The sequence below is a fragment of the Dermochelys coriacea genome, chromosome 16 (assembly GCF_009764565.3).
Source record: "Dermochelys coriacea isolate rDerCor1 chromosome 16, rDerCor1.pri.v4, whole genome shotgun sequence".
Taxonomy (NCBI): domain Eukaryota; kingdom Metazoa; phylum Chordata; order Testudines; family Dermochelyidae; genus Dermochelys; species Dermochelys coriacea.
Window position 1 is genome coordinate 5,898,528 of NC_050083.1, and position 26,117 is coordinate 5,924,644.

At 46.8% G+C, this 26,117-nt stretch overlaps 2 protein-coding genes across 4 annotated transcripts in view; one reads left to right on the plus strand and one right to left on the minus strand.

The window, feature by feature from the left end:
- Window positions 1–26,117, minus strand: part of DPP7 (dipeptidyl peptidase 7) — a 30,866-nt gene that overhangs the window by 1,734 nt on the left and 3,015 nt on the right. Inside the window, exons 3-12 of the mRNA XM_038374273.2 lie at window positions 25,038–25,177; window positions 24,130–24,293; window positions 22,536–22,671; window positions 17,476–17,557; window positions 15,872–16,038; window positions 12,677–12,737; window positions 2,164–2,282; window positions 1,927–2,083; window positions 1,165–1,229; window positions 228–298 (exon numbers count right to left, since the gene is read on the minus strand). Coding sequence (XP_038230201.1) covers window positions 228–298; window positions 1,165–1,229; window positions 1,927–2,083; window positions 2,164–2,282; window positions 12,677–12,737; window positions 15,872–16,038; window positions 17,476–17,557; window positions 22,536–22,671; window positions 24,130–24,293; window positions 25,038–25,177 — 1,162 coding nt within the window. The remainder of the gene's footprint in view (window positions 1–227; window positions 299–1,164; window positions 1,230–1,926; window positions 2,084–2,163; window positions 2,283–12,676; window positions 12,738–15,871; window positions 16,039–17,475; window positions 17,558–22,535; window positions 22,672–24,129; window positions 24,294–25,037; window positions 25,178–26,117) is intronic.
- On the plus strand, window positions 2,279–26,117 carry LOC119844067 (kelch-like protein 13). 3 transcript variants are annotated; one of them, XM_038374272.2, is made up of 4 exons: window positions 2,279–4,280; window positions 5,765–6,017; window positions 8,746–8,906; window positions 10,909–11,580. In XM_038374272.2, exons 1-4 carry the CDS (start codon window positions 3,228–3,230, stop codon window positions 11,299–11,301), a joined length of 1,860 nt encoding a protein of 619 aa, XP_038230200.1. In that variant the 5' UTR covers window positions 2,279–3,227; the 3' UTR covers window positions 11,302–11,580. The 3 variants fall into 3 exon arrangements, with proteins under 3 accessions (XP_038230200.1, XP_043355044.1, XP_043355043.1); XM_043499109.1 differs by lacking the exons at window positions 8,746–8,906; window positions 10,909–11,580 and adding an exon at window positions 25,998–26,117; XM_043499108.1 differs by lacking the exons at window positions 8,746–8,906; window positions 10,909–11,580 and adding an exon at window positions 8,073–8,425.

Genomic DNA, 26,117 nt, shown 5'->3' on the forward strand with positions numbered 1-26,117 from the left:
GTTGAACATGGTGAAACAGCAGCTATGAACCAAATACCATTTCCGTGCTCAAGGAGAGGCAGAGTTGGGTAAGGAGAAGGCTCTTCTTCCAAAGCAGTGTTTCAGCAGCTTAGTGTCCACAGTGCTCGGTGGACTGTCTCCTACTGAGGTTACTGTTTTTCATTGCTGGGATCACACAGGCCAAGGGGGAGGCAGTAAGCAAAGGCTTATAGTTACCAGCTACATACCGGAGATCCAGATGATGAGCGCCTCCCTTAATGGTTATCGCAATTAGTGAGGAACTGAGGTTACTATTTATCTGGAACAATAAAATGCACAAGTCAAACTCTTTATACCAGACAAGTGTGTTAAATAAGAGCTTTAAAAATTAAAGACAGAGCCAGGAAGGGCAACAGGATGCTGACCTGGTCATTAGCAGGACAGGTACAGGTGTGTCAGGATCATAATAAGCCCTTGTTTTTTTCCCCACTCCCAGTAAGTCAAATGTGTTTTCTCAACTGAAATTGACATTTCCCCCATTACAAGTAAAAAGCGTCAATGTTTGTGGCCTGGCTTATTTCCCCAAAAAAACCAATCTTTCCAGAACCATGAGCCTTTCAGGCGTTACCATGGCTGCCTCAGGGTGTTGCGGAGAATGAATTCATTTTTAGTTTGCACACATCTGATCTTCAGCAACTAGAAGTTAGGGTGTTAGTGCTGCTGTAGCTCAGAACTGGGAAGAAGCTGGCTTTCCAACAGCAGGAGGAGCAACCGGAGCTGGAGTGAGGGGTGCAAAAGAACTAGAACCAGCTGTGGGTATTTCACCAAATTCTGAACCAGCAGAAGCTAGTGCAGAGAGTGGTTATGTCTAAAATGAAGTGGTCTTTGCTGCAGCAAAGCCAATAAAATCAAATCCCCTCTTTGGCAGAAAGAAGCAGCCTCCCTGATAGACTAACTTACCATTTGCCACAAGTGTTCTGGGGCTGCCAAATAGTTTAGCAGAGCAAAAATACCTATTGAACAGGATGCACATGAGCAACTGCTGCCTGCTCTGTAGCCATTCAGCATTTCCATGAAGCAGCCTAAGGCAGTCTGTTAACACTAGACAAAAAGGGTGAGGTCAGCCAGGCTAACAACTGGAGTATCTCACACCTGTGCTCAGCCCATAGCGATGCAGATACTTACGCCACCACCTGCCCATGGATCCAAGTCTCCATTTGAAAATATGATGTTGCTTGCAGCTTTCAGGTCTGAAATTCACACAGATCATATATCTCTTTACGCTCCTGTTAAGTTGCTTCAGAGTGTGCAAACGACAGTGGAAAATTTAAAAAATGCTTGGAAGTCACTTTGGTTTTCCACTTGTTTAAGTGAAGTACAGTGTGGGCTGATTACAGAAAGCCAGGCTTCTCCTGGACTTTGCCACCACCTCCCCTCTAACAACATGTGCATGACGAGCAGATGCTCAGAGCGGGAGGTGGAAAGGAAGCTGTGCCAGGAGGAGATTGCTGCTCACTCTTCCAGAAAGAAGCCAGTCCTGTCCAGCTCCAGCTCCACCCAAGCATGACCTGCCTCCACGCTTTACTGGTGCCAGTCTGCTTTTTTGGTGCAAGAATCAACAGGGAGGGAGGAGGTAGAGTCAAAGTAGCAAAATGTTGGGGTTAGGGCAGGAGAGAGGGTAGGGCACAGTTATGGTCCTAGAGAGGAGTTGCTGTGGGGGAGTGTTAAGGAAACGGGAGGAGAGACTAGTTGATTTGGCTGCAGTCCTTAAATAAGAACAGCTGCAACTGTACGAATCACTTGCCACCTGTAATCTGTGTGTATATTCATTATAACTGAGCAAGCCCTTCCCCTTAATGCTATCAAGGTATCCAGACCAGAATGCAGGGACTGTGGTGGGGAAATACACAAATGATGCAAAGGAATAAACAGCAACATGCAGCTTACCGCTGCCCCAAAACATTGTTTGCAACCAGTCCTTTTGCGGGTGCACGAGCCATTTGTTGAAGCAGTACTGCTGTCTCATAGCCTCGGTGAACAGGATTTCAGGGAACATGTCGGTCACGTTGTTGCTGCTGCAGGTTAAGTTGATCTCGGTACAAGCCTGTGATGGAAATGGGAACTGTCAAGATGGAAAGGGGGAGGATCTGTATTAAAGTCCACTGATTCCTCTGAGCAGCGAACCTGATAGTCCCACGCCTCGGCATCTGGGCCAACGCCACAGCCAGTTGGATCAGAACATTTTCTGTACTGTTCGTATATGTCATAACACGGCACCATCCCAGTCGAGTTGTAGAACACTCCTGCCAAGCAGAAAGACAGAGTTAAGCTGGGCTGTCAATAGCTCAATGGCTGTGCTACCCAGAGCAACCCCAAAGAACTCAAGCTGGGAGACCAGCCAGAGAAGACATAAGGAGATCAAGGGGTGTGGACAGGGTAATAGATCTAAAAGGCTGTGTGCCATTCTGAGCTAGGCTGTAGTAAAGATCACAGCTCTCCATCTGCCTAGTCATTAGATCAGCAAAACCATCACCATCTCTTTGCTGGCTGTGGGAGAGCCTTCCGCTCTGCAACACCCAGCATCTGGAACAGGCCTCGTTGACTCTCCCATCTCGTTCCAAATCTGGTCTCTGCCCTGTGTGAGTCTCAGATTAACGCACTTCAGCTGTAGTATAGTCTCACACAAACTATCCTGAACTGAATTCTCAAACTGCACAAGGCTAGTGGCTGTTCACCCCCCAGGGTGAATGTACTGCAGCTTCAAGACAGCCACTTAAGCAAACTGGCCAATGCTAGCCCTGCAAAGAAAGAATTTTGTTTGATTATGGATGGAAAAAGGGAGGGTGACGTGCCCAGACTTGCCCAGATGAAAACAAGTATCTGGCCAATACAAGCCAATCAGGCGTAGCATGGGAGCTGGAGGAGACTGGGTGCCTTTGTGTGGAGGAATAATTGGCAGATAGAGAAGGAAGGACTGTTTGCTGCCTGCCACTCAAAGGACTCTGCTCATAGAGTAGCCCAAAAGGAACATGCTACAGAGAAAAGCCAGTGACACTACTGCTAGCCGTGGCTTGGTCTCCTCTGCCGACTGTTAGACTGGATTCTGGAGAGTCTGAAAGACACAGCTGCCCAAGGAGTAAGACTGAAGGCTCCACTGTGAACCCCTACATGGGGGGCAGGAATCACTCCCTATAGACACCTGCAGAGAATTCCTCACCCCTCCTGCTCACAAGACAGCTTTCAGAGGGATGTCGCTCAGCACTCAGAGCCACTCTCTCACATCGGACACGTACCTGGCTAAACTCCTGGCCGGAGCATGCAGCCTCCGCTCACAGAACGCACTGTGTGATGTAACACTGGAGGCAGGTGGTGTTCGCTTTCCAGCGCACAAGATCATTTTGGCTTCAGTGAGCAACTACTGCAAGATCCTGTTTGTTGGAAACGCGACACGTGCCGGGAGCCCCGATGCGAATGTGCAGCTGAAAGCCATCAGCGCTGGAGGGCTGAGGAATGTTCTCAACTTCATTTACTCCAACAAACTGGATCTCTCCCTACAGAATGTCGAAGAGACGTTCAAGGCAGCAGAAACCCTGCTCATCCGGGAAGTGATCAAGCTGTGCTTTCAGTTTCTGGAGGATGGCCTGAATCACAAGAACTGCCTGGACACACTCAACATTGCTAGGAGGCTTGGTCCAGAAGAGTTGAGACAGAAAGCCATGAACTACGTAGGGCAGCACTACAAACAGATACTGACTGATCCTCAGTGCATGAAGGAGCTGGACAGAGAGACCCTGTGTGAAATCTTAGACAAGACAGACATGGCAGCGTGCACCGAGCTGGAGCTATTCAAAGCGGCCGTAAGCTGGCTGCTGCATGACAGCGTGAGGTTGAAAGGAGCGGCAGATATTTTAAGGCGAATCAGATTTCCTCTCATTCCTCTGCAGGATCTGCAGAGATATGTGCAGGAAATCCCCATTATGAGGACAGACTTGGAGTGCCATAGGTACCTCCAGGAGGCTCTAATCTACCACTCCCAGCTGTATGCTCAGCCAGCCCTGCAGACCCAACAGACAAGCATCCGCTCCAGCTCCTCTATGCTGCTCGTTCTTGGTGGCAGAACCACGGACAACAGAATCTGCAGAGACATGTGGGCTGCGGATGAGAGCTGCAGTGCCTGGAGAAAGATAGGTGAACTCACTACACCTGTCTACAACCACTGTGTAGCTGTGATCAATAACTTCCTCTTTGTCATCGGCGGTCAAACCAGATTTGATCCTGCAGGGAAACAGCCTTCAAACGAGGTAAGGGACTTAAGGAGCTTTAGGTTAGCAGGAATCAAGTGACTGAAGGGAATACCTGGAGCTCTGTATATACAAAGGTTCAGATGAGCTAAAGCCAGTGGTGAGCTGGAGCCGATTCGCGCGAAGCAGTTGTTAAATTTTTAAGCCGTTTTAGAGCCGGTTGTTAACCAACTTCCCTGCAGGGGCCGCTGAGGCTTGGATGGGCTCTGCCGGGAAGTGATGTAATTCCTCCTCCGGCCACCGGGGGCGCTGTGCTGCAGGAGCCATGTGGGCTGCCCCCTGGCCCTGGGCACGAGCCCTGGTGCTGCTGCTGCTGCTCCCCCAACCCCTGGCCCTGGGGCTGCTGCCTGGTGGGTCCCCGGCTGCTCTGCTGGGCCTGGGCTGCATCCTGCTGCTCTCCCCGTGAGCACCCAGCACCCTGCCCCCAGCCAGCCCCTGCCGCACCCCCTGCCCTGCCCACAGCCAGCCCCTGCGCTGCCTCCAGCCAGTCCTGCCCTGGTCTAGTCCCTTCAACACCACCCAAAAGGGTCAGCTCTGCCCCAGAGATGGGAAGCCTCAGACCAGGCTGGGACACAACGCTGGTCAGTTGGTGGCAAGAGAACAGAGGGTGATAACAACTCTCTGCTGAAGCCACAGCACTGCTAACAACTAGATGTGAATTAACATACCAGCCTGGCTGCTGTATAACTTTACCCAAGATCAAGCCAAGTTCTGTCCAGTAAGGCGGATAACACGGGTTTCCAGCTGGAAGCCTTGTTCTGACAGCCCTTGCTGTGGTAGTTTCCCCAGGGGTCAGGTGGGATTCTCTAGACAGCTCATCTCTGTCATGCTACAGCACAGAGCCTTGTACCAGGTTCCTATCACTTGCCCTGTTTAAATGAATAGCTCAAGAAATACACGTGGCGTTCGCTGTAGTCTGAGATGTAACTTTGTGGAGGGGGTGTTGCATAGATCTTACCCACACCCATCTAGCAAAGCTTTATAGCATTTCGTCCCTGTGCGCAGACAAAGCTGTGCAGGTGTGTTTCGACTTGGGGCACACTAAGTGCCATTTAAAGGAACCATTCAGATTGGGATGTATTAGCCCTCACAGCTGAAAGGGGGCTACCCTGGAACCTCGGGGCGTGACTGCAGCACATGTAGACGTTCTGTGCTACTTCTAATCTAGCCAGCTTGTGTGTGGGAGCCGTGAAGCTGTGGCCAACAGATGCTTAGGCATAGGGCAGCTCCCCCCGTAACTAGCCAGGGCTCTAGGCAGCCTTGTACAACCCATACTAAAGCCCATGAAGCTACAGCATCACCGCTCTGGTACCCAGGCTAGGCCAATTAAAGCTAGATCAGGTATGTCTACACAATTGCAGACACACCCCGTGACTACAGGGAATAACAGTTCTTAAAGCCATGCCTATTGGAGGATCTCCGACCACCCTGGCTAGCTAGCTGCCCTTGCTCAGTGACCACTGTTCCCTCTACGGTGATCCTAGGTGTTCCGCTTTGATCCCCGTGATACATCGTGGCTCCAGGTCTCCAGCATGCTGGAGAGGCGAACGCGCTTCCACGCAGATGTGCTGTCCGATCGCATCCTGGCTGTGGGTGGCGGGACGCTGCTGGGGAAGCTCACCAACACCATGGAAGCGTACCAGCCTGCGGAGAACAAGTGGGAGCACGCTGCTCCCTTCCCAGTGCCAGTGGCCGATCACGCAGGCATCACCCACAAGGGAATCCTCTACATTTCAGGTGACACTGCTCTTGGAACTCATGTAGCTACTTTGCTTTTACCAGTAGCCTTACAGGTCAGGTAAGACTGGATCAGGACGGTGCTTGGATGGGTGACTGACCAGGGAAATCCATAGTGGTGTATGGGGTACTCTTGGTGAATCAGTAAGTGGTGCTCCTCCTCCCAAACAATGCCCGCCGTTACATCAGAGGGCATTGTCTTGCAGAGAAGACTTACAATAGGATCTTGGGCAGCTGCAGTCAAACATCCCATTGCACGTTTTGTCAGAACAGGAATTTTGAACGTGGTGTCTTGGCTAAATTCCAGCTGCTTTCCTTTAAGAAAGCAAACTAGGGAGAGATTTTCAAACATTGCCGCATGTTTAGCCACATATGTGACATGCATTTTAATGGAAGATGGGGGACTAAATCCCCTGCACTGTTCTGGAATGCTCATCCTGGGAGGTGAAGCACGAAAAGTAATTGACGTGTAAGCTCTGCAGGGCAAGGGCTATCTGATGTTTTTGTACAGCACCTAGCACCACGAGGCCCCAAGCCTTATGGGGACCATTGGCACTACTGCAATATAATTTATGAATCGCATGCTCCATGTGCTTTGTAAGAGAACGTTACCAAGGTTGCAAAGTCAAACACTCCAAAGTTAGAAAATGCCAAAATTAAGGCTGCCTGGGCAACCCTAATTCAGTCCCTTTGTGCGTAAGCACTTTCATTAATGACGTGATCACAAAGTGTTTCTTCCACAGGACCCCCTGCCCCATTCATCCCCTGGCCTAAAGCATGGAGACACTAGAATTTTTCAAAGAAAAAGCTGCCAGAATTTTTTAACATGGCAAAACAATGTATTTTCCCATGGCCTCAATCTTGGAAACAGCGACACTGTTCTGGCTGGAATTTTCCAGAAAAGGTTCAGCCTGAGGCAGACACCTATCATGGAACATTTCAGTTCAACCACTTAAAGTTTGGCAAAGTTAAAAGGAACTGAAAACAGAGTCTTCTAAATGGGAAGTGTTGGGCTCCCACAATAATAGGCAGTGCTACCCGCCCCGCCTACGACACACCTACCTAATGCAATGTATTAAACACGTCTGGAAATACAGAAAGTAAGGGGTTCTTTCAGCAATCGTTCCCTTGGACATGTAGTATAATGTACAGTCATCGCTAGTCCTGTCTCATGTCAAAAGAAAGCACACCATTAATACAAGGACACTTATGTTATTGCTTGTGTGCTATAAGATGATTTGACATTGAAGTAGGAACCTTTGGTTTTTGACTTCCATAGATTTTAAGGCTAGAAATGATCATTAGGATCAAGTGGGACCTCTTTGGTTTGATTTTAACTGTGCAACCTGAATGTTGCATTTAATATGTCATTATACTGTGGTATTTTAGGAAAAGGACACTGAAGCGTCAGTTCTACTTTAGTGTCCAAATAAGCATAAAAGCCCGTTTGAAATGGCATCTTAAACCCTGGATCCAGTGCGACACTTTTGTAGCAGTCAGAGTGACCATCCGACATAGGTCGAAAGGATGGGCCAGTGGTTTGGGCACTAGCCTTGGGCTTGAGAGACTGGAATCCAATTCTTTGCTCCACCACAGACTTCCTGCATGGCCTTGGGCAAGTCATTTAGCTTCTGTGTTGGTTTCCTACCTGTACAATGAGGATAAAGATGCTCCCCTACCTCCCACGATGTCATGAGAACGAATGCATTAAAAACACTGAAGTGTTGACATACCATGGTAATGTCTCATTGAAGTTAGATAGGAACATAGGACTGGAAGGGGCCTCCTGGGTCACCGAGTCTAGTCCCTTGCTATCATAGGCAGCCCCATCACATGATCCCATTCATAGTACTAGCCCAGGGGGTCTTATCCACAGCTCTGTCCAATCATACTGAACAATTACACATGCAATGCTAGTATGAGAGCTTAAAACATGCTGTATCCAAGCAGACAGCGTGGGGGTGGAGCGTGTTTACACACAACCTGGAAAGCCCGGAGGTAAGTGTTGTGTCAGCCACATTTGACTTCCTGTCCTCCCTTTTCTTTGTCTCAAAGACTCCGACTTGGTCTGCATTCTTCAGTTCAGCGAGCATGAAGGGGTGTGCCCTGTCAAATAGTAGCCTGCTGCCTCAAAGAGAGGAAGCTGGACTCCTGCAGCCCTGAGAGACCCACGTGATGGGTGTCTTAGAGCCAGGGAATGGTTAGAGAACAGGAACTGGCTCAGATTCAAGAATCAGGCAAAACTTGAAAATTGAAAGAAGTTTGCACAGATTTCTTTTTAAATAGCCACTTTTGTGCATCTCTGCACATCCTGGTGACTGGTGGAAGCAGATCCCCCAAGAGAGGCTGTTCCTGCTTCCTGGTTGGGTTGGAAACTACCCCACGTGCCACCATAAAATCTTGTTGGGGGGGGGGGAACCTGTTTGCGGGAGACACTTTTCACATCCATGAGGTTTGATTTTAAAACCTCCAGACTCCTGTATGCTCATCTGGCACACACGACTTGTAACAACGTCCTGCCCTTCCTGGTGAGTAGGAGAGACAGCTGGGTCTTCAGGGTACAGCACCTTGGAAAGGCTGCATATGGAGCTGGAACACTCTCCTTTCACCATGACAGGCAGAGATGGCGGGCAAGGCCCCCTAACGCCTGTTTGCAGAGTGCCATGAGCCTCTGATGAGATCAGCTTTAGCAGGGTAGAGGGATTCTAGCCACACTTCTCTCCTCCAGGGGGCTTTTCTGCTGGCAAGACCTTGAAGGACACATCCAGCTACCTCCCTCGCCTGCGGCGCTGGATCACTAACCGGGCCATGACTTTTGCCCGGTGTGACCATGGAATGGCTGCGGTCAGAGACCGGATCTTCTGTATTGGAGGCAGAACTTTAAGTGCTGTAAGTTGGGATTTGTTCTTATAAACAGCCAGATTGGGCCCCAGCTGCAGGCTTTCTACCTACAGGTCCTACTCTACAGCACTGGATTATTCCAGTTTGATGACTATAAACATCATTAATTTCAATGGATTTCAGTCTTGCCTTGTACTAATGCAGTGGTGAATCAGGCCAATAAGCCTGTAGAAATGCCTAGGTCCATAAAATTGTTTTCATGAGTTGCTGGCCTGTTATAATCAGATCCTAGTTACTACCAATATCGAGAATATTTACAGCATCAATGGAAATGTTTTAAAAGCCAAATCATGCCTCTGCAGTTACATCCTAATACAGGAGTGAAACCGATGAGCCGATTCGCCTCACACATGCCAAGAGAAATGCGGAAAGCAAGCAGAACAGAGAGGACAGTCCAGGGGGTAGGGAGCTAGCTTAGAGCTCGGGAGGCCTGCATTCAAGTCCCTGCTCTGTCAGACTGCTTTGGGCAAGTGACTTAGCTCCTGTCTATGCTACAGCAGCGAGAGTGGCACAGCTAGGGGCTGCCGTGGCGTAGATGCTTCCTACATTGAAGGAAGGGGTTTGGCTGTTGCTGTACATAATCCATCTCTGAGAGGCGGTACCTATGTCGACGGAAGAATTCTTCTGTCACCTAGCCGTGTTAACCGTGGAGGTCAGATCGGCCTAACTACATCACACAGGGTACAAAGTTTTTACAGCCCTGAGCGATGAAGCTAGCTCAATCTAATATTTAGGTGTAGACCAGGCCTAAGTCTCTCTGTGCCTCAGTTCCCCATCTGCACAATGGGGAGAATAGCACTGCTGTGCCTCCCAGGGATGTTGTGAGGACAAATACATGAACGATTGTGCTGTACTCAGATACTGTGGTAATGAGGGCCATAAGAGAGAGAACTATCAAGTAAATCAGGTTTCTAAAAGCTCTTTCAGCTTTACTCGTTGCAGGGGGTTAACATAGGTGAGGGTTTTTCTTTTAGAATAGGCTGTCCTGTGGCAGCCTGCCTTTCCAAAGCATTCCCTGAGTGTCTCCACACCCTTTAAATGCTGTGGTGGAGACTCCACCAGGAGGGAATAGAATTCAAAGTGCAACAAGCAACCCTGCTTCGGGCCATGCACCATACTGCAACTACAGCTCCTGTGGTGTCCCCAAGGCCTCTGCCTCCAGCCTCTTGCTCATAGGTGGAGGCTCAATGCATAAGGATACACATGGTTTATGTTATTACTGACATCAAGGATGACTCAGTGGTGGGGCAGTTTTTCAGGCCTGCCTTTAACTAGATCCCTCTGGTTTTGTGCCTGCAGTTTTGGCCACCTGAATATCCCAGCATGGTGCCCTAATCTGCAGATTCAGACAGGTATTCAGGTATCTAAGCGGGTTAAATCGGTGGGTGCAAAAACATTGGCCCTTGGAGCCTTCGATGTAGAGGGTGTGTTGATGTAGATGGAGCTGCGGATGACACCTCCTCTCCCCCCGGCTTCATCTTGGCTGCTGTCCATGACACGACACAACACAACCCACCATTCAGGGGCTCCCCCCTTGTGCCTTAAATCTAAAGGGGACAGACCAGAACTTAGGCTGTTTCAGCTCCTAGGTGCACTTCCTTTTCTTTGCATTCCTTCTCCATTTTCCAGACAGGAACGACCCATCTTCAGAGCCATTTTCTGATACCACTTCGGTGTTCCAGTTGGGTTTCTTAGGATGCCTTTAATTTGACTAGTTTCAGCATGGTAGCTGTGTTGTCTGTATCAACAAAAACAATGAGTACTCCTACTCCATATTTCTAATTTGACTGCCACATTTCAACTCCGAAGGAGGCATCCTGAGCCCCCTGGTGGGCAAATAGTTTAAGAACACAATTTGCCTTTAACCATGTCTTAAGACCCTGGCATCACTCATCGGGTGGGGGATCGTTAGACCGAAAAAGTCCAGTGTTACAGTACTATCCACCCAAACTGTCATGTCGCAAATCAGTGTTGATCCGGTTCTTTGCAGGCAGAGGAATGGATTCAAGTGAACGAGACAGAACATTACTGTCCAATGACTGACCAGTGGACCACGCTAACACTATCCCCCTTTGACTGCTGCCAGTTCAGTATCGCTGAGCTCCACTCTGGACTCTATATCACAGGAGGTGGATCGCTGCGACGCATGAGTAAAGAAGATGGCGTGTTCATCTATGACCCTGACCGGAGGATATGGAAGAAAGCTGGCTCCCTGCCTAATGCTTTGGTAGATCACGCCTCCTGCATGATTAAACTGTCCTGTGAGATGGTAGCTGACCAGCAGGAGAGAGGAGTGAAGTGCTTGCCCGATGGCAACAGCAGGAAGAGATCCACTCTCAGCTTGTTCATCACCAACAAACAAGAGCCCCACTCGGCTTTTTAAAAGGGAGCAGGAACTGCATCCATGAAGGAGCTGCTCTGACGGAGCACGTGGCAAACACCCGTAGCATTTTAACAGCTCTCCTCAGTTCCTAGCCAAACACTGCAGCTTGTGATTTAGGAGCAGCACATTCTTGGCTTAACATTAGTATGTTGCTGGCGTGCACTGCTGATGTGGCAGTGCAGGCAAAATGAAAGAGGAAGTGGAGGCATGTCCTAGCCGCAATGCACTGGGTTGGAAACTTCTCTATTTTTAAAAATAAAGAATATTTTCCCTTCTAAATCTCTAACATACGCAAACCTTATTTGAAATGAATGAAGAGGAAGTTTAGTTATTTTTTTAAAAAATAGAGCAGTTCTAAAGAAGTGTTTTACTCTGCAAATTGCACTCAAAGTTTTTAAAATGTCAAACATCTCCTTACAAGTCCCTTTAGGCAGGTACGTTAGATACCCTTCTCTCTCTCTCTCTCTCACCCCCCCCTCTCCTGCAGTGAGAAGCCCAATATAAAACACAGAGATGCATAGATTTAAGGCCAGAAGGGACCTTTAGGATAATCTAGATCAGTGGTTCTCAACCCATGGCCCACAGGCCACTTGAGGCCCAATCAGCACACAGCTGTGGCCCACGTGACGTCCTTAAGGCCATATGGGTAGTATACATCTTGTGTGGATGTGGCTCACATAACACAGAGCTGCATGTGTGGCCCACAATGGTAAATAGGTTGAGAATCACTGATCTAGTCTGACCTCCTGCAGACACAGGCTAGAGAACCTCCAGCAGGGACAGCTGAATCGAGCCTGTAACTTTTGGTTGAGCTGGAGTATGGGTAACATTTTCCAAAGGGCCTAAATGACATAGGAGCCTAAGTCTCACTGAAAGTCCATGGGGCTGAGACTCCAAAGAGCATAAGGGTATGTCTACAAGATCTGATTGCAGCACACGTAGGCATGCCCATTCTAGCTATTATCTAGCTAACATGGGTAACAATAGTAATCAAGATGTGGCAGCCCAGGCTAGCAATCCAAGTACGTACTTGGGGTCCCCAGCAGGGGGTTGCTAGCCCAAGTCACCACATCTTCCCTACTACTGTTCCCCTTGCTAGCTAGGTTAAAGCTAGCCCTGTGCTAGGTTCACACCTTCCCTGGCAGTGTAGACATACCCTAAAAGTCACTTTTGAAAAAATGGGCAAGATCCAAGCTAATAGTTACCTCATGTGGGAGCTGAAAGGTTAATTCATTGTCTGTGAAGTGTTAAGGTCCCTGTGCCACTGCAGTGCAAAGTGTTCCATAGCCCGTAAAACAATATGGGATGACTCCGCGTTCACAAGTGCTTCTGAAGGAGAGTTTCAAATATGACAAAGCTGATAAAACTAACTCACCGATAAGAGCTGCCAGTCCTTTAATATGGTCCTGGTATGCAAGGATCTGGTCACAGCCAACCTGGATAAGGGACACAGACACTTTGGTCATTTTCCAGATAGATGTTTTAAATGACAAGCAATTAGAAGTTAGTTTGGAGGTCTCAGTTTCACAAAGATTATCCTGGAAGCTTTTAATAAAAAAAAAAAAAAAAAAAAAAAAGGAAATGGAATGAGGAAAGACACTCCACTCAGACGGGACCATTGTGATCATCTAGTCTGACCTCCTGCAGATTGCAGGCCACAGAACCTCAGCCACCCCCTTCAGCAATAAACAGTAACTCAGCCAGAGGTTAGGGGACTTAAAGACGTCAAGTTATAGAGATGCCACCATTTACTCTAGTTTAAACCAATAAGTGACCCGTGCCCTCACTGCAGAGGAAGATGAAAACCCCTTAGGGTCTCTGCCAATCTCATCTGGATGAAAGTTCCTTCCCAACCCAAAATATGGTGATCAGTTAGACTCTGAGCATGTTGGCAAGACCCCCAGCGAGACACCTGGGAAGAATTCTCTGAATAACTCAGAGCCCTTCCCATCTAGTGCCCAATCTCCAGCAGTTGGACATATTTGCTACTAGCAGTCACAGATGGACCGCATGCCATTGTAGGCAATCTCATCAGACCTTCTCCTCCATCAATTTATTTAGCTCAGTCTTGAACCCAGTTAGGTTTTTTGCCCCACTGCTCCCCTGGGGAGGTTGTTCCAAAACTTTACTTCTCTGATGGTTAGAAACCTTCGTCTAATTTCGAGCCTGAACTTGTTGATGGCTATTTGTTCTGTGTCTACACTGGCCCTTAACTTAAATATCTCCTTTCCCTCCCTTGGATTTGTCTCTCTGATGTATTTTATAGAGAGCAATTATATCTCCTCAATCTTCATTTGGTTAGGCTAAAGAAACCAAGCTCCTTGAGTATCCTTTTGTAAAGAAGGTTTTCCATTCTTCTGATCATCCTCTGCACCTGTTCCAGTTTGAATTCATCATTCTTAAATATGGGAGACCAGAATAGCACACAGTATTCCACATGAGGTCTCACCAGTGCCTTGTATAATGGCAATAATTCTTCCCTATCTCTTCTGGAAATACCTTGCATGATGCATCCTAGAATTGCATTAACCTTTTTCATGGCTACATCCCACAGGCAGCTAATAGTCATCCTGTGATCAACCAATACACCCAGATCTTTCTCCTCCTCTGTCGCTTCCAACAGATATGTCTCCAGCTGATAGCAAAAATTCTTTTATTCCCTCAGTTCACGACTTTGCACTATTAAATTTCATCCCATTTCTATTTCGCCAGTTTTCAAGGTCCTCTAGATCTTCTTTCCCTCACTCATTTTAGCTGTTTTTGTAAGGGGACAATGGAAAAGTTGTCCTCTAATTACCGAGTGGGTTGGAGGAACTGGCCAGGAAATAAGCAGTTCACCCTGGAGCCACTATGCTGAAGGGCTGCAGTAGGTTCCGACAGCAGAAAAAAGTACGGGGGAATCAATGTCAGTTACAGCCCTTTCGTATGCCAGTGATTAGTAGAGTCTGGGTCACAGCAGGTGCTAGGCCAATAGCCTAGAGGAGGAGGCCAAGATTTTCAAGAATGACTGTTGATTCTAGGGGCCCAACTTGAGACACCTTCAAAGGAGCTGATGGTCAGGGGGCCGACCACTCAGCCTCTGAAAACCAGACTCCTCTAAGGAGTCTCAAATTGGGCCCCCCAAAAATCACTAGTTGCTCGTGAAAAATCTTTGCCTGGGGTTTTATCAGTCATCGCCCTAGGTCCAACATGGGCCCCAGCAACGCATGCTTCTCTACACCATCCGGCATAGTGCCTCACCTGCCTGAGGAGGATCCCCTAGTGGAGAGGATGGGGAAGGTCAGCCTTTGTGGCTCATTCATGAGCTCCTTAGCAAAACAGCCAAGTGGAGCAGTTAGGAACTTGGGGGAAGTTCTGTACTGTAGCACCGTGGCCCAAGAGCACGACAAGCCACACACCAGAAACTGAATGAAGACCACCAATGCTATTTGCCCTAGGCCATCTAAAACCACCAGGACACTACTGCCCTAGATGGATTGGGAGGGTTGACTGGAGAGCTCCATACCGTGGTCCCAATCCTTTGGGCTATTTAGTGAGATGGTGTGGATCAGGCACTGGACTGGACCTCAGGATACCTAGGTTCAGTTCCTGGCTCTGCTACTGGGTGACCTTCGACAAGTTACTGCCCTTCTGTGCCTCAGTTTCCCCATCTGTATAATGGGGATGCCGATACTGACCTCCTTTGTAAAGTGCTTGAAGATCTAACGATGAAAAGCGCTAGATAAGAGCTAGGTATTCTATTATATTCTTATTCTAGTGTCAACAAAACAGTGTATTATGCTAGAAGGGATATCCGCAAGTCACAGCCTGGCTCTCCAGAGCATGTTTTCCCTGGGCGAATGGAGAGAGGAAGAATTACCACAGGACAAAGGTCAAAAGGATTATTTGTCAGGAAATGTTCAAAAATATAAACTCTGGGGAACAAATCCTGTTCTTGCTTCCACTGTGCTACCCTATATAGTCTATGACCTGGCAATGGGTGATTCTGTGGGCCTCAAGGCGGGGGGCTGACCTGAGACATCTTAAAAGAAGCTTAAAAGAAAAGGAGTACTTGTGGCACCTTAGAGACTAAACACATTTATTTGAGCATAAGCTTTCGTGAGCTACAGCTCACTGCATCCGATGAAGTGAGCTGTAGCTCACGAAAGCTTATGCTCAAATAAATGTGTTTAGTCTCTAAGGTGCCACAAGTACTCCTTTTCTTTTTTGCGAATACAGACTAACACGGCTGCTACTCTGAAACCTAAAAGGAGCTTGACTGTTAGGAAGTCCGAGTCACTTGCCCTCTGAGAATCAGAGCCCTTTAAAGGTGTCTTGAGTTGGACAATCAAAAAACAGAGGTTCCTAAAATGATAAGATACTTTTGAAAGTTTAGGTCAATGTGCTTGTATTGTGTGCAATTTGAATGAAAGCAGTTTGGCTGAGGCTTATCGCAGCCATCCATTTCAGAGCAATCGGTTTCAGATATATTTAGTGGCAGGACAAAAAGAAAAGAACACACAAGTTGATATCCATTGTCTCAAGAAGGTGTAAGAGCTCTTCTTGATCCCTCCAGCACCCCGGCACTCACCTTGACTGGGTAAGCAGGGAAGTGACCCATGAAGTCTGTTTTGTAAGGATAGTCCATCATAGCCATCATAGTAAAGGCATTTCGAGCAAACTCAAACAGCTGGTAGACATCTTCCTTGCTAGAAACCCTCTTGCAAGTGGACATTTCACTGCTGATTCTATCGTAGGCTGCAGAGGAAAAGAAACACGATACATACGCTCCAAAGAATGTAAACTTATATCATAGAGCCGTGCCATGTTTCATTCATTCCACATGGCTGGATAGTCAGGAGTAACATGAAGCTATGAAAACAAGAACAGAGTTTGTAATACTACATATTAACTTACACAAGCTTGGGAATTCAGGTGCAAATATCCCCCACTGTGTAATAACCCTGCATTCTTCCGCTGACCTAGCTGCTTCGGGCGGGGTGGGTCGGGGGGTGCTTACCCTCGCCGCCAGGAGAATCCCTCCTATAGCATAGGTAGTATCAACACTGAAGCACTACAGTAATGTAGTTGTGCCGCTGTAGCATTTTAAGTGTAGACAAGCCATTACTCCTTTCCACTCCTGGAGCCTAGTCTCTCCACAGCAGGATACAACTCCCACTGGAAACTAATGAGGATTACTGATTCCCTGCAGCAGGAGGTTCGGACTCTTTAGTTTGCTCCCAGAGTTGTTTTCACTCCCATTAGCTCTGCAGAGCCAGCGTAGCCCTTGGGGAATGCGGCTTGGTGCTGCCTCCACTGAGAAGCAGAGGCAGAAAGAGCCCAGCTGCACAGTCAGATCTGGGGTTGAATTTGATAGTTAGTGGGGAAAAGCATCTTTTTCCATTTGAGAGCTGAGAGAGTCACTGAGTGAGAATAAATCTGGGCCCCACAGCATCACTACAGCTCAGATCCACCTTAAAACGCAAAGATCTCCTGACTTTAGCAGGCCTCTCCAGATGAGCTGGCTCTGAAAAGGATCCCTGTTGCAGACACCCTCTGTTAGCTGAGACGAGGCAAGCTGGAGACTGCATCACACAGTGCCCTCTCTGGCTGTGCCACAATTAGCAGCAACGGTTGCATTAGTGGTCCCAGCACATGCCGTCTTTACGGCAGAGGAAAGGAATTAGAATGGGGACCAAGCAAACAAGAAGTGAGGGAGTGAGAAGTAAGAAGGAAGGATGAGAAAAACAATGTTTGATAAGGTTCCAGTAAGAGGCTGCTTGGGATCAGCAAACAGTTGCTGACATCACCATCAGCTTGCACACAATGCACCTCATCGGCTTGTGCATAACATGAATATACATAAAACAAAAAACCCCGAGGCCTTGTCTCCATGAGGAAGTTACACCCATCTAACCAAAGGTGTGATTTTAAATTAGTTTGGTTAAACCAGTGCAAACCTCTGTGAGGACATACTTATTTCAGTTTAAGAGGTCTCATTTCAATCTAGCTGAAGTCTTTTACTGTACACCAAAATAAGCCACTCTTAACCCTAAATAAGGGTCTGCACACGGGTTTGCACTGGTTTAACTATTGGCTTAAAAACTGCAACTCTCTCAATCAGAGAGGACCTTGGAGACGGCTCCTGCCTGCTGTTTGGAAGCACTATGTCGTGGGCAATCAAGCTCATCTTACCTCCATGCAAGTAGAGGTCATTGATTTCCTGGAAGGCTTTGCTCACGGCCTTGACACAAGCTGGGCTATAGTTCTGAAAATCCTAAAATGATGAGAGTGAGAGAAAGATTAGAGCAGCCAAACCAGGAAGTTACACAAACATGGATAGATAACAGCTCTGAGGTCTGTATCCAAGGGGAGCAGCCCCTGTCGTCTTGAGCAGCCAGCCATGGCAGAAGGCACTATGAGCCACCAACAGGGCTAACAGACTGCAAGCCACTTCGGCAAGTCATATGTACACTCTTATGGATGGTGCTGATACAATCTCTGTCCTCTCTTCCAAAGGATCCCCCCCCATTCCCCCAGGTGCAGTAAGCTGCAATTCCATCTTATCCAAACAGAATGGCAGCCAGTTTGTTTTCTGCCATCTCTCTGCTAGAAAGAGTCAGGTATAACTTCTCCTCTCAGTGTTAAGTGACAGTAGGGGACACACTCAGCAGCTAGGAAAAGAGAATGGGTCCTGGTCACAGAGCTCAAAGGCCTTGATTCTTATTTACACTAAGGCCCCTTGGAAGCATTCTGCCAGTGCAAAGTAAGAGTAAATTATGTTTTGGGAGGCAGCATTGGCTATTGGATAGAGTACTAGATCGGGACTCAGAAAACCTGGCTTCTATTCCTGGCTCTGCCAGTGGTTTGCTGGATAACTTTGGGCAACTCACTTCCCTTCTCTGTGCCTCAGTTTCCCTTTATCATTTGTAAAATGGCAATAATGATACTTAATTTATTTGTAAAGTGCTTCGAGATCTACTGATGAAGAAGATATAAGAGCTAGAGATTATTGTTACTAATAACACATTTTAAGACCCTTTTATCCTACCAGAGTTGTGTGAAGTAGCCACAAGTGATGTCTACACTAGGAAAAAAGTAAGCAAGAATCAGGGCCCTAGTTTCTATCACCACCTCTCCAGGTCACCTGATAAGCTTGGTACTAAATGACTTGTGCAAGGCTATTGGAAGCGTGCACTTGTGTGTACCTGAATTGCACACACAAAAGCCCACAGGTATAAGACAGGCAGTTTGCACATTTAACTCAGCCTTGTGAAAAAAGTATACATGCATTTAGAAACATGGCCACTACCTTCGGTGCTACACTCAGCCCATCTTTAAAATGGATCTGACACTTCCCATGTCCTCTGTGTGTTATGAGGCTTAGTGTTTAGAGTGCGCTTTGGAGGGCCTTCAACAGAAGGCATTTCACTCCATGTAAACGTTGTCTAACTCGTGCAAAATGAATGAGAGGAAGAAAACTACTGCGACTGAGTCATGAAATGTTTGCCTTTAGGAATTAACAACACAGGTGCATTCTCTCACCGAGGACAGCAACTGAACTCTAAATTGCCTTCAGTGCATACAATGCTGCTATGAAGATTCCTTAAAGGTGAAAGGAAGCACTTTTAAAAAAAAAATACACAAAGGGACTGCTTAGGATCTTAACACACAGATAGTCTTAATGCTACAGGTGCACACATTTTGGGAGTCAATGGAAAGGGGTTCTTTTTAAATGTAAAAGACTCAGCAAAAATTCAGTTTCAGGTTTGTGCAATAATTAATGGTATCATTAGTACCTAAAGCAGAGCAGGGATCTACGTGTCATACACTGCATTAGGGAAGAATTAACTTCACACACGGAAGAATTCTCAGAGCTGGGCCAGGCTGGTGATTAAGAAGAAATGGTTTCAAATATTTAGTTTTCAAAAGCGTATTTTTAAGGCTTAACATCTTGTATTCCCTTAACAATTTAGGATCTTAAATGAGACTTTTTATTTGTTCACCTAAAGAGCATTTCAGTTCATCTTCACACAAGCCATTCCCTTTCCTTAAGATTTTCCACAGATTTCTCTGGGCTCTAAGCCACCAAATCTAAATAAGGTTTTCAGAACAAGAGTGTGCAAGCTCAAAGGCACTATTGTTTAGATTAACAGGCAGTTAATTTAGGACCAAGATGTGGAAATGTTCATTCACATCAGTCTGTGGAACTCCATGCTGCAGGAGGTCACCAAGTCAGACACAGTGACTATATTCCAAGCAGCGCTGGACAGTTTATCCCCACAAGTATTATCTGTTGCTTTGCAAGCTAAGATTGACAGAATCCAGTCTCCTACCTTGGGACACAAGACAACAGCCCACAAGTTTTCTCCTATCTTTCCAAGAGTATTGGGGAAATGAGCAGGAACATTAAAGGCTTTTTGATGGCAAAGACAGAGGCAGGATACCAGATTGGAAGGAGCAATGACATGGTAAATGTGTCAGGATTTCAGGAGAACTTTGCTGCTCACTGGCCAAGAAGAATCAATTTCCCTCCTCTGCTTCAGAAGCAAATTCATTTTAAGTTGCATCAAAGAGGAGGGAGGAGTTCTGCAGGCTGCCCTTGTGAGACTTTATTAACCACAGTCACATGGGACTGGAATTAGGATACGGAACAGTGACAGGTGTACCAGGTAGAGCCCTGCGTGGGACTATTTTTTTAATCGTGCTCCTGTCCCGCTCTGCAATATCCACTCCCACCCGCTCCTGCATTGTTTCTTGCATTTTTATCCCACTCCCACCCACAAAAACCTTCAATCCTGCAAGAGACAGATTCACTCATGCTACAAAAAACAAAAAAAGTCAGAGAGAGAGTGTGTGTGTGAGAGACTTCAGACACTATTTTTACCACTAAAAGAATACAACAAATCTTGCTTGAACCATGTCAAAAATACTTTAACTCCTGTTAGAACAGACATCAAATCTCTTTCTATCCCTCGCTTAAAGTATGAAAACCTTTATTTTAAAAAAAAAAAAAAGATAAGAAAAACTTGCTTTACATTGCTGAAATTCTATTTATGACAAGCTGATGAGAGATGATGTGTTTTCCCGCAAATCACCACCGTCTGGTTTTTTTTTTTTTGCCCACCCAATCCCACCTACAACAAAATACATTTTACCTGCTCCTGCTATTATGGCAGTGGGTCATGTGGGATCCACAGGATCCCAGTCCTGCTGCAGGGCTCTGGTACCAGGTCCTTTGAGGCCCGCTGCTGCAGGCAGTCCTACCACCCCCTTCCCCCAGGAAAGGAGCAGTGAAGGTGGGTCATCCAGGCCTGCCTAGAATGGCTGCTTCCCTGTAAACTATCAGAGCTCATCAAGCTCAGATAAAAAGAGCTGCAAGACCCCGGAGCAGGTCAGTTCCTGGCTAGGGCCACAAGAGATAAGACAGAGGGACTCTCCAGCCATGGTGGCTTGGGGAGACCCTGCTCAAGCAGGGAACAGATGCAAGCAACCCAAGGACTATAACTCTAAGGCAACAGGTGAACTTGACCAAGTGGGAAGCAGTTCAGGGAATACAGCAGCAACTATTAAGGGAAGCAGTAGGTTTCTGGTGTTTATAGGGTCCCTGGGTTGTAGGGTGACCATATGTCCCATTTTGGCTGGGACAGTCCCTTTTTTAGGCTCTGTCCTGGCCTTCCTGATTTTTTTTTTTTGGACAAAACTGGACATTTATCCCATTTGCTCTTGCCAGTTGATCATCAGTTGGCAAGAGCAAACTGGACAAATGCACAGTTTTGCCAAAAAAGTGGGGTGGGATCCCTAGCAGGGTGCGGAGGAATGGATGGGGGCTAGTGGCAACCGATGAACTTTTGGTTACCTGGAAGGAGACTGAACTTAAGTTGGAGAGCTGAGGCAGTGAGAATTGCTGTGGATAAAGTCTCCAGGGAGAAAGCCCTGGGAGCAGTGCTCTACAACAGGGCAGGGAAGGTCTTAAAGCTAGCCCAGGAGCTGAGAACTGAGCCCAGAGACAGGACTAAAGACACCAACAAGGGCGCAACAACAGTCCTTGTTGGACCTTTGTTACGTTCATGCATATTGACTGTGAGAGACTTGGACAGAGGGCTGAGCCACTGAAGGACCTGCCTGACAAGGGCAACAACCTACTGGAGGTGACAGGAAAAGAGAAAGTGCAGGATCACAGTCAGCCAACAGGAGACACTCATGAGAGGTGAGTGCACCCCATCACAGGAACCTTCACCTGCAGCACTGGCTCATATCCTGCCCTGCATGTGACCACCTCTTGCTCAACAGCTTATGTGAACCGTGAAGCTACTGGCCACCGTTGAGTTCTCAGTGTATGAGCATCAACACTGCTCCTTGTGTGCAGTCTCCTCAGAGAAGCCATCAGTTGGACAGATCTGGAGACTGAACACCTCCTCTGCCCTTGTAGCAGCAAGGTAGCCCTGAGGCAGATGGCCAGGCCAGCCGCTGCTTGTGCTATAGCTGTTCTGTGGATTCACTCAGGATTTCAGCCTTCACAGTCATCAGCCTGGGACTTTTCACTAGCACAATGTTCCATGTTCTCAGATTATCAGCTGGCAAGTCACCCCCAGCTTAACCTGCAGCCCAGGGGGACCTTATAACATAATTCCAATGACGTTAAAATAGTCCCAAATAATTCAAAAGTCTTTTTATCACCCTGCAATAGTCATCTTGTGTTTACAGGGCCTTTCACTCAAATTGATCCCAGTGCTTTACAAACTTTTCCAGTGCACTAGGAGTCACTTTGCCCACTACTGAAATGCAGCTACCTCTGGGGTTAAGCAAATGCCATGTAGCATTGCATGCACAGTGAAATAACAGTTTAGGACAGGTAATGAAGAATAGCAATTGTGATTACAAGGGGTATTTAGCCAGGCATATCCAGCTGTGATTACAAGGGGGATTTATCTGGAAGCTCCCAGGGTGGAAGTTGGCCAGAACACTAATATTGAGATAATGTATCTTCAATGACAATGGGGGTCAGAGCTCAGTTTTGCTACCCATCCAGGAGATCTCCATCAACACAGCATCCTCTACCCCATGCTGGCCTGCTGGTGCAGTACTGACACAGGGAAGGGCGTGACATCCTGCAGCAGCTGGTTTTCCTTAGAGGTCCCCATTCCAGCTACTCACTCAGCCCAACACTCTGTCACAAGGAGAAGGCAGTTTGGAAAGATACTGCCACTTGGAGACAAGCCAGCTACTGTTCCTTCAATGGAGCTTCCACTTACTGCAGTGACAGCTTGAAAGAACTGGTTGGGGTCTCCAATCCCAGCCGCAGCCAACAGAGGAGCACTGGCAGCTAGTGCTCCAGCCACAATGTTAGGATATTTCATTCTCATGTAAGCACTCAACATTCCTCCGTAACTGTGGGGGGGGGGGGGGGGAGAGAGAGAGAGAGAGAGGGATTACTTCACTCAATACACGTGATTTAAAGCAAACTTTTTTGGTAATTTGGGCCATGTGGAGCCAGCAGTTGTGGCCTTGCCCAACCCAGTGAGCCTAGACTCTAAATGAGAATCTCATCTTACAATTTTAAAAAAAGCAGCTCTCTGGTCCTCTCCTTTCCAAAAAGCATTAACAAATCTAAACCCATCACTGAGGTTGAGAGGAGCAAGCAGCTGGTCTCCAATCTGCAGTAGGCAGCTTGGGTGTAAGGGCATCTAAAGATATCACACACACACACACACACACACACACACACACACACACAAAAATGGGTCAATTATGTTTGGGGTGTATCCCCAGCATTTACTTGCTGACCTTTCCCAAATCCTCAGGCAGCTCCGTTCATACCCTGGAGAATGAAGTCCTCTCTTTACCCACAGAACAGCAGCAGCAAAGATTCCCGCATGTGGCCCAGCCAAAGTGCATCATCAAGATCCCCTCCAAAGTCAAGTGGAGAATTCAGCCTCAATAATGCCATCAATCCTTGGCCTCTCTACTGAGCCTACCAACCACTGTGATAGTTTCCCTACTGCAAACACAACTCACACCAATGATTCCCTTCACACATGCTGCTGAAGTGCAATACATTCATAAAATCTTTCCAGTCACCAGCTGCCTGGGCTGAATGTGAACTGGAGACTTACTGGTCAAAAGCTCTTTATCTCATTACCAGTTTCCTGCCTTTCCAGTATAGAATGTTTTATTACAGTTTTACATTAAGCATCCCTGTCTCCTGAAGTTCTTGGGGTGGGGTGGTCCAGCGCTCTTGGTCAGCTCAGGGACAGACACAGAACCTGGAACTAGTTCATTCACTGACACTGCTTACAGATTTCCAGTTCATGGTGCCTATTTAAAGTGACTAGAAGCCAGGACTGACTGTGACAAGCTGCCTTTTGGAGTTGCAGCCCTAAATACCCGAGATGAATTACCTATTCCATTAAGGCAGGCATCAACATTGTCTGATTGATCTCCTTATCTTAAGCAGCCTTGTTGGGAAGAGATCAGGAACTGACTGCTCAGCATGGTGTCCTATTTTAGAGCTCATGTCCTGGCAGGGGACTGAAGGCTGCTGGGTTGAGACTTTATGGCCCTCATCCAGACAGCACACATTTTAAACAGAGAGCAAATATCAGGAATCAGTGCTAGGAAACAAACTGAAGCAACTAGGGGAAGGAGTAGCATTCCAGAGTTATATCGTACCACTTGCAAGTACCCATCATGCTTCAGTGCAAAGAAAATTGAAGTGAGAGAGCAAGGAATCCTGGGAAAGCATGCATTTCTACTGGAAGGGGAAGCCTATAAAGGACAGCATCACACCAGTTAGGGAACAATGTAGAGAAGGAAGATAAGTACCTGGAGAGACTTGAGAGCATTTACCTGCCTCCGAAGGCAATGACTGGGCAGTCCCTGGCATCATACTGCTTTTTAAGCTCTGTAATGAGCACTGTATAGTCAGCAAGGGCTTGTTCCACAGTGAGCAGGCCGATATTTTCCCGCTGCATTGACAGTTTCCCAAATGGAAGAGATGTCCCATAATACCTCTGAAAGAAAACGAGGCATAAAGAGGTGTTGGACCCGCTGCATCATATCTCCTCTCCTCCTAGGTCATCATGTTCAAGCCTGCCTGGGACAGCAGAAGCTGAAAGTCATTGCCATCCTACAGCTGTTTGGTGGCCAATTTAAAATTCCCCAGTGGTCTGTTCTCTTCGTAACTGACAGCAGTCACATGACAACCTAAAACAGCGGGCATTAACTGGCCCCCTTGTTGGCCATCTTAGCAGAGAGGCCAACAACTCAAAATACCAAGGGTTGAATGAGTGATGAAGATTGAACCCTCACCTCATTCATAGACCTATGACTTCACGCAGCTCCGCAGACTACAGAGAGCTTACATGGGTGGTAAAACAGAGCAGAATGTGACTCAACAGTTCTCAAGTTAGGCACAATAATGCAGACCCCCACCACACACCCTTCTCCACCTGTGAATTTATTGATGTTTAGAGCTAGAGAAAATCGATTACAAAAGCATCATTCTAAAGCACAATACAGCCTAGGTTTTGCGGAGTGAACTATTATTTATACTGCACCGCTGATGGGCACAATAAATAATTTAGAGTACGTGGCTCAGTAGGGGAGAGTCACTACTATGTCTAGACTGTCCCTGGGAGGTGCACAGCAATTTCAGAGTAAGGGATTCGCACCTAATTATCCTGGGACTGTAGGGGGTTGCTGCTGGCAATATCCGATGGAGATAAAAATATGGGAAAAAAAAGTTAAATACTCACATGCTCAGCATAAATCACTAGCGCATTCTGCTGTTCTGCCAGCTCAAGGATGAAGCCGGAATTCTGAGCAAATTCCCAAATGTCTCCTTCATTCCCAGTATAAAAGAAGATGGGCCCAACTCCCTTCTTCCAGAATTTAGCTATAAAAAGACAGTCATTAGAAGTACATTAGAGAAAACAAAAAGTGCCTGGTAAAGCATTATAGGACTGTCCCTCAGCAAAGTTAATGGAGAGTTCTGTACGAGTAAGGACCGTATGATAGGGCTGAATTGTTCTTTGAAAGGAGACTAACTCATGATGGTATGACACACTGAGAAATACAGACATGCTTCTTGTGTTATATGAAGGAGTAAATAACATTTCCTTATTCACTTTCTCTATACCATTCATGATTTTATAGACCTCTATGATATCTCCCCTTAGTAGTCTCTTTTCCAAGCTGAAAAGTCAAAATCTTTTAAATCTCTCCTCATACAGACGCTCTTCCTTATCCTTCAGTATTTTTGTTGCCTTTCTTTGTACCTTTTCCAATTCAAATATATCCTTTTTGAGATGGGGAGACCAGAACTGCACGCAGTATTCCAGGTGTGGGCGTTTCATGTATATAGTCGTATCTATCCCTCTCCTAATGGTTCCTAACATTTTGTTATCTTTTTTGACTGCTGCTGCATTTGAGCACGTTTTCAGAGAACTATCCACAACGACGTGAAGATCTCTTTCTTGAGTGGTAACAATCATTTAGATCCCATCATTTTGTATGGATGGTTGGGGTTATGTTTTCTAATGTGCACTGCTTTGCATATATCAACACTGAATTTCATTTACCATTTTGTCGCCCAGTCACCCAGTTTTGTGAAATCCCTGGGTAACTCTTCACAGTCTGCTTTGGACTTAACCATTCTGAGTAATTTTGTATCATCTGCAAATTTTGCAACCTCACTGTTCGCTCCATTTTTCCAGATCATTTATGAATATGTTGAACAGTACTGGTCCTGGTACAGATCCCCGGGAGACACCATTTATAATAGTGATATTTGTATTTATAAACCAGATAACAATAAAGTATTTATAAATCGGCTG